General features: G+C 42.2%; 1 protein-coding gene across 1 annotated transcript in view; it reads right to left on the reverse strand.

Moving 5' to 3' along the window:
• Positions 1-3,401: 3,401 nt before the first annotated feature.
• ETFA (electron-transfer-flavoprotein, alpha polypeptide) overlaps positions 3,402-8,698 on the reverse strand; it is a 101,807-nt gene continuing 96,510 nt past the window's right edge. Inside the window, exon 11 of the mRNA XM_011932820.1 lies at positions 3,402-3,708. Within this exon, the coding sequence (XP_011788210.1) occupies positions 3,670-3,708 (39 nt within the window). The 3' untranslated portion in view covers positions 3,402-3,669. The remainder of the gene's footprint in view (positions 3,709-8,698) is intronic.

An 8,698-nucleotide genomic window follows, 5' to 3' on the forward strand; every position in this document is an offset into this window, starting at 1 on the left:
AGCCTTGTAGTATAGTTTGAAGTCAGGTAGCGTGACGCCTCCAGCTTTGTCCTTTTGACTTAGGATTGTCTTGGCAATGCGCGCTCTTTTTTGGTTCCATATGAACTTTAAAGCAGTTTTTTCCAATTCTGTGAAGAAACTCATTGGTAGCTTGATGGGGATGGCATTGAATCTATAAATAACCTTGGGCAATATGGCCATTTTCACAATATTGATTCTTCCTATCCATGAGCATGGTGTGTTCTTCCATTTGTTTGTGTCCTCTTTTATTTCACTGTCTGCTCACATTCTTAAGAAGAAAAGGGGTAGCAGCTACCAAAGGTTTACAAAGAAGTATGCAAGAAAGACTTAAGACTGGGAAACTGCTGTTGATAAATTTTTCCTGCAAATCAGGAAAAGTCCTGTATGGTGTAACTTTCACAGTACCATCACAGGTCCAATGGAAATGACAGTGTTCCTTAAGGGGAGAACCATTGATCTCTAAGGAAAAAGGCCTCCTCAGCCTGTGAGCCAATATCCTCTCCAACCTGGCTTCAACTACCTACCACCCTCAATCCCCTCCCTGACCCCAGTGTTTCTGCCCCTCACTGCCTCATGCACCTGAGCTCTGGTATCATTTGCCACTTCTGCTTCCATACACCAATTGAACAGCCCCTCGCTGAGGAATGGCCATGACAGCCTCCTGAGGAGCCTTCTCTGTATATGCTGTCCATCCTGAGACCTACTTTCTGCTTTTACTGATGTCTCGTCTCATCTCATCTTTCCTGGTAGCTGTAAAATCCTTCAGGGCGGGGGCTGTGGCTCCAACAGCCTGTACTCTCAGAGTCTGGAAGGATACTGTCCTCTCTGTCAAGACCACAAGCTACTTTGGGGCAATGGCTAGGCCACACTCTTCTAGGTATTTTCTTCAGAGTCCCAAACAGCACAGCTGGTGAGCCAGAGAACCCAGCAGGGAACATGTCCCCACAGAACTGCTGAGAGCGAGTGGGACCTGGGGGAAAGCTGATGCTGTCTCAACTACTAAGAAGCTGGGCCCAGGGCCATTACTAGGCCTTAGGCCTTCTGCAAGTGAATAGGCCATTAGCTCATGGACCTGCTTGGCTCTGCCCTCAGAGGGCTGCCTTTCTAACAGGCCTATTTCTGCCCTCCCAGGGACTCTGTTCTGCCAAAATAACCAGGCCACCAAATTCCCAGAGGCTGTGTGAGGTTAACCAAAGACCTCAAAGAAACTAGGGAGAAAGGCAGGAAACCTATATGCAAGCATTAAAGAAAGCTACCCCTAACACCTTTCCCCCATACTATTTCTAGAGCTATTGCTCTGGGTGCTAAGGCTGGACACAGGGGCAGAGTCAACAGGAACTGTTTGGTTTCCCAAAAAACAGATTAAAAGGGCACATTATATATATGTGCCTCTTGCATGTATAATAGTTTTAACAACTTGCCTCCACATCACATGGCTGCCTTTTTATGGTAAGCTCTAAGTAAGCACTCAGAGGGACTTTTGAGTTGAATAAAATCCCACTGGAGGGACTATTCCAGAACGCCCATCCCTCCTCAACCAGGGTCCTAAATGTGCCCCTCCCCTCCCACCCAGCATGAAGTACTTAGTGCTCTTTACCTGAGGGTGCTGTGCAGTCGCACTGTCCCTTGAGCTGAGGTGAGGGAGAATCATGTCCTTAGTGAAGTTACCACTCTGAAGCCAGTCTGCCTGGTTTCAAATCCTGACTGTCATTTATAAGCTGTCCAAATTAAGGCAAGTTATAGGACCTCTTTGAGCCTCAGCTTCCCCATCTGTAAAAGAGGGATAATAATAGCATCTAACTTACAGGGTGCTGTGATAACTGAAGGGGTTTAATATGTATAAAGTGCTAGAACAGTGCCTGGTATATAGTAAGCATTATACTTAATGCTATGAGGATGATGAGCTGTAAATACTAGTCCAGTGAACAGCTGCTTGAGGCTGAGGCAGTGCAGCCATGACAGGAAGGAGCAAAGAGAAAAAGACCAACCAGTTCAACTCTGAGTCAAGGAACCATGCCAAGGCACCACCTGGGATGTCCCTCCCTGAGCCAGCACACCTTCTACTGGGGGTGCCTCTGCAGCCATCACCTTTGCCATCTCTCATGCCCCCCAGTTATAGCATCCAGTAGGGATGAGGGGTAAATGGAGAAAATCGTGAGCAAGGTTAGCCCTCTTAGGAAGAGCCTCAAAGATAAAAACAAGACATAGGAATTACTCTCCCAAAGGTGATTCAAGCCATGTGGTCTTGGCCAAGTCACTTTACCTTCTTCACTTCTCTGTGCTTCAGTATCCCCATCTATACAACAAGGGGTCTGACCAGATGATCACTGGGTTCAGAGATTCTAGGATTCTTCGATTCTAACAGACATTACTTGCAAAGAGGCATCATTCTACTGCTCTCCTCTCATTAAAAGAAGACTGAAATGCCAAAGATACAACTTTTAAAAGTGTTTTATAGCAACTGATTGTGACACAAATCAGAAAGGGTTCACTGGTCAGCTGGGGAAGGGCCCTAGGCTGGCCACACAAAGGCACTCTAGCCACCTCCATCACTTACCACTTCCCTTCTCTTCCCTACTGTCTGCTTGATCCAGGTCACTACTCCCACTTCTGCAGATTTGATTCAGGAGGGCAGCCCTCTTTGTTCTATTCACTTACCTACCCACGCCTTCCTGCAGGCCTGTTCAAAGCCTCACCAGCCTCTGCTCTTGGGCCTGCATCCACACCAGCTGCAGCCCTGGTGACACTCTTGGACCTCAGCTGTGCCCTGGGCAGCAGAATGACAGTGCCAGAGATGACTACACAGGCCTGGGTACTTCCTAAGAGAGCCCAAAAGAAGCCAACAGAAGGCAAAAGAAAGCATAGAGCATTCTGTTCTGCACAGAATTTTGAACGTTTATAATAACATCAAACTATCTGTTTGCATCAGAGGCCATGCTGTCTCAAAGCAGCCCCTCCTCCACTCTCCCCCCTTTACAGACAAAAAAGTCCTATAAACTGACAAAACCTTAAAATGAAATGGAAAATGAAATTTACCTTAAGCCAACTAAATACATGGAGCTTGGTCAGGTTTTAGTCAGGTCTGCTTTTGTCACATTAGCTATGGTTTTCTGAAGACTGGAGTATGTTTAAGATAATATTCGTGCTTTATAGCCATGCTTTTTAAACTCTGTACTTGCCAATTCAGTTACCTTCTCCTATGAGGTTTGCCCTTCAACAATGAGATTAGTTAGGTTGATTAGGCTGGTGGAGACAATCATGTTTACAATCTTCCTAAAACATAGAGCTCTCCATGAACAAGAAAGGCAAAACTAATAAATAAATAAACAAAATTTTTTTACTCCTTTTCTTCAATTTTCTCTAGAGGCTAGGCATATTTCTGATAGTTTTAAAGCTGTGGAAAAGTTTTATTATAGATTTTATTATAGAATTAAAAAATTTCAAAAAATAATTGCTTGGAACCACAAATAATTAAAAGGAAACATAGTAATCCCATAAACAAGCATTCTGGCATCTGTTAGAAAATTTTCCTCAAATTATGAAATGTAGCTCTCCATGCTTTCCAATGATTGTTATAGTACCCACAAATATCTGTGATTTCAGTGGAATACTTTAATGTAATTTTTCTTTTTAAGGCATGATCCTGATTCATTTTTTCTTCAATATCTCAGTCATTTCAGGAACTACCTGCAAATAAAAACAAAAAGTAATTAAGCAACTAGAGCCTTCACTGTGATACGGTCACAGCTCCGTAAGCAGTACAGGGAGGCCAAAAGAAACAACACGAATCGCTGTTGAGGCACGAGGGCCCCCTCCTCTCCACCAGGAACCCCCTGTTCTCCAGTAGTCTCTCTTCCCACCCAGGGAGACTACCCAGGACCCAGGGCTGGCAGGGCCTACAGCCTACTCATTGCCTAGGTGCCTTTTTTTTTTTCCTTTTTTGAGACAGGCTCTCACTCTGTCACCCAGGTTGCAGTGCAGTGGTGCAATCATAGCTCAGTGCAGCATCCACTTCCTGGGGTCAATCAATCCTCCCACCTCAGCAGCCACCAATCTGGCTAATTTTTGTAGAGACAGGGTTTCATCATGTTGCCCAGGCTAGACTCGAACTCCTGGGCTCCGGTGATCTGCCTGCCTCAGCCTCCCAAAGTGTTGAGATTACAGGTGTGAATGACTGCACACACTGCTACCTTTCGGCTTTTTGACCCAACCACAAATTTCAAGAAGGTACCCTAGAAACAGGAAGCCCAATTTTTCTTGTCTGGGCGAAAAGTACTGTGTATTTACCTTTGTATTTTCCTTGGCATTCTTCCCACCCTTAACTGCATTCCTGACTTCCCTTCGAAGTCCACACCAAAGTCTCTAGCTTGCTGCAATTATGACCCCTGCTAACCTCCTCTAGTACTTGTTCTCTCACTGTTCATTCATTCATCCATCATTCATGTCACAAACATATTGGTTGCTTTTTCAGCAGCATACTACTATCATCTGGCACACAGAAATGTGCTACATGCTGAACATTCAATATCATCATGCTTTATTAAAATCAAGACCTTGTGTGCTAATGCAGTGGCCGGTCAGCAGACAGTAAGAAACCACAGCAAGGGGAAATGGCCTGAGTTGGCTCCCACTTTAAAAAGGATTAATTACTAACCCTTAGTCGTGGCAGTACAGTGGCTGCAACTGGAGCCTCCAGTGTAGAGCTGCTTTGTAACTGCTTGGACAGAGGAGAGCTATCTGAGGGAGCTGCAGGGAATGTCAGACAGACACTCTGAAAACTGGTCCAGCACTTGTGCAAAATATCAATTACCCAGTCTTCCAAGGGGCTTTCGGCTGCCTTAGCTCACAAAGATCCCAGCTGAACTCACCACTGATGAATATAGCCTCTCAATTATTTAAGAGAGCTACATTTCCATTAGGTGGAAATAATGTGTTCGTACAAAATTTATTAAGGAAATTGTCGACATGTTGTTTCTTCCGAATGTCACTTTGTCTCCAGCCTATTAAAAGGCCCATGTTTACCATGGAGCCAGCAGGCATTTGCTCAGGGGTGGCATTAAGTGCTGGCACCACTTCTCCCAGCTTTCCTCAGTGGAGAGACCATGAGCTCATGCCAGTCACATGGATGACATGCTAACTGAGCTTCACACAGGACCTGTATATTTCATGAAAAATAGGATAAAGCCCAACTTCTCTTACCACGAAGTGAAACACTAATTTGGTTTAGAATATATAACTTTTCAAAATTTTACCAAATATATCCTTACCACCCTCCCCACGAAAGGTTTGAGAGGATTTTCTCTACCATCTATATCTTTTTTTATTAGATCAACCACACACCTTTTTTTTTTTTTTTTGAGACAGTTTTGCTCTTGTCACCCAGGGTGGAGGGCAATGGGGCCGTCTCAGCTCACTGCAACCTCTGCCTCCCAGGTTCAAGCAATTCTCCTGCCTTAGCCTCTCCAAGTGGCTGCGATTACAGGCATTTACCACCATACCCAGCTAATTTTTTTTGTATTTTTAGTAGAGATGGGGTTTCACCAAGTTGACCAGGTTGGTCTCGACCTCCTGACCTCAGGTGATCCACCCACCTCAGGCTCCCAAAGTGCTGGGATTACAGGTGTGAGCCACTGCAGCCAGCCCAACTGTACACTTTTCAAGCATACCACATGATGCCTTATTTAGGAAAAAGGAAATGCTAACTCAGGTTCATTGAGTGTCTGATGGCCTGAGCACACTGAAAGATCTTCTTATTTCTATTCTCTTTTAGATATTGCAGAGGCAACTCCCTACTCAGTGAGACCCAATAAAAGTCACCTAAGTTTTTTCAAAAAAAAGACAACCTACTGATATAAATCACAGTACAAGTATGTTTCACTCATTCACTTAGTACTTCCTCCAGGTAGTACTAAGGGAAACAGAGAAGCTCTCTGTCACTGTGGGAGTAACAGAGGAGTTCTGCCTCCTAGTTGGCAAGAACAGACAGAGGCCTATGAATCACCCAATCAGAAGTGTGTTCATCTTATACTGGAATGTAGAAGAAGGAGAAGAGAATAGCATTAAAAGCTCCAAATTCGAGTTCTGAGGAAGATCAGTGTGGATTAGGAAAATTCAGAACATCAAACTAAAGAAAAAAAGGATTCTAGGCAAAAAAATGAGGCACAGACAGAGATAAACAACTGCAGGTTCCCGAGATAGTAAAGAGATTATAGTGACTATAGGGGAGAAGAGGAAAGAAAAGAAGGTTTAGAAAGATAAGTGGTTTGCCCAGGTCATTCAATGCAAACAGAATAGTCTCTTTGAACAGATAGGTGGTGCTGGGACAACTGGATAATCACATGCCAAAGAATGAAGATGGACTCCTACCTCATACCATATACAAAAATTAACTCAAAATGGATCAACAACCTAAATATATGAGCTAAAACCATAAAACTCTTATAAGAAAACAGGGGTGAATCTTCATGAGCCAAGATTTGGCAATGGATTCTCAGATATGATGCCAAAAGCACAAGCAACAAAATAAACATAAATTGGACTTCATCAAAATCTAAAACTTGCACATCAAAGGATATTCTCAAGAAGGTGAAAAGCTAACCTACAGAATGAGAGAAGATGTTTGGAAATCATATCTCTGATAAGTGTTTAGTATCCATTATATGTAAAGAATTCACACAAGTCAACAAAAAGAGAAACAGCCCAACTGAAAATGGGCAAAAAAGGTGGATAAACATTTCTCTAAAGGAGATATACGAATGGCCAGTGAACATCTTTTCATATGCTTACGTGCTTAACATCACTAGTTATTAGGAAAACGCCAATCAAAGTCACAATGAGATACCACTTCACACCTACTAGGATGACTAGAATTAAAAAACAGAAAATAACAAGTGTTACTGAGGATGCAGAAAAACTGGAACCCTTGTGCACTGCTGGTGGGAACATAAAATCATGCAACTTCTACGGAAAGTAGTTTGAAGGTTCTTCAAAAAGCTAAACATGGAATTTATATGACCCAGCACTTCTACTCCTAGTTATAAACCCAAAAGAACTGAAAGCAGGGACTTGAGCAGATACTTGTAGGCCAATGTTCACTACACTATGGATTAGGCAATGGGTTTGTGTTTTTTTGTTTTTGTTTTTTTGAGATGGGTTCTCATTTGCCCAGGCTGGAGTGCAGTGGCATGATCTTGGCTCACTGCAACTTCTGCCTCCTCCCAAGTTCAAGTGATTCTTCCACCTCAGCCTCCCAAATAGCTGGCCAACATGCCTAGCTAATTTTTGTATTTTTTTGGTAGAGATGGGGTTTCACCATGTTGGCCAGGCTGGTCTCAAACTCGTGACATCGAGTGATCCAACCACCTTGACCTCCCAGTGCTGGGATTACAGGTGTGAAGTCACCGTGCCTGGCTGGCAATGGGTTTTTAGATATGAGACTTCAAGTATAAGCAACAAAGAAAAAATTGGTAAGCTGGATTTCATCAAAATTTAAAACTTTATTTTAAAACTTTTTCTTCCCCTTTTTCATAGGCATTGACAAAATTTAAAACTTTCGTGCTTTAAAGGACACCATTAAGAAAGTGAAAAGACAACCCACACAATGGGAGAAAATATTTGCAAATCAAATATTCAATAAGGGACTTATATCCATGATATATAAAGAACACTAACAACTCAAGAACAAAAAGATAATGTGATTTAAAAATTACAAAGGATCTGAATAAACTTTCTCCAAAGAAAATATACAAATGGCCAATAAGCAGATGAAAAGATACTAAAAGTCATTTGCCATCAGAGAAATGCAAATCAAAACCACAATGAGATACCACCTCACACTCATTAGAAGGGCTAGATTTAAAAAGACAGACAATAACATAATGAGTATAAAGAAAAACCAGAGCCCTCACACATTTTTGGTGGGAATGTAAAAGGGGGCAGCCACTCTGAAAACAACCTGACGGTTATTCAAAATGTTAAACTCAGAGTTACCAGGTGACCTAGCAATTCCATTTCTAGACATCTATCCAAAAGAAATGAAAACATAGGTCTGCACAAAACCTCATATGTGAATGTTCATAGCAGCATTATTCTTAATAGCCAAAAAGGGGAAAACCCCAACATATCCATCAAATGATAAATGAATAAACAAAATGTTACATACCCCTATAATGGATATCATTTGGCAAGAAAAAGAAAGTACTAACACAGGCTATAACATGGATGAACTTTGAAAACCTTATGCTAACTGAAAGAAGCCAATCACAAAGATCACATATTACATAATCCCATTTATATGAAACATACAGGACTGGCAAATCTATAGAAACAGAAAGTAGATTAGTGGTTGCCAGGAGCTGGGGCTGGGGTCTGAGGATGCAGAACATAAAACAGGGAATGAATGCTGATAGGTATGGAGTTCTTTTTGGTGTGATGAGATGTGTGATAGTGGTTGTGCAACTGTGAAAATACGAAAACCCACTGAATTGTACATTTTTAAGTGGTGAGTTTTATGGTACGTGAATTATATCTCAGTAAAGCTGTTTAACATTAAACAAAAAATAGGTGGTGCCCTATGCCCTATCACAGTAACTACAATTATAATATTTACCATTTATTGAGTACCTACTATGTACCTGGACAGAACAGGCAGGCTAATATTTATCACATACTCTATTAG

The sequence above is a fragment of the Colobus angolensis genome, unplaced genomic scaffold (assembly GCF_000951035.1).
Source record: "Colobus angolensis palliatus isolate OR3802 unplaced genomic scaffold, Cang.pa_1.0 Scaffold99, whole genome shotgun sequence".
Classification (NCBI taxonomy): domain Eukaryota; kingdom Metazoa; phylum Chordata; class Mammalia; order Primates; family Cercopithecidae; genus Colobus; species Colobus angolensis.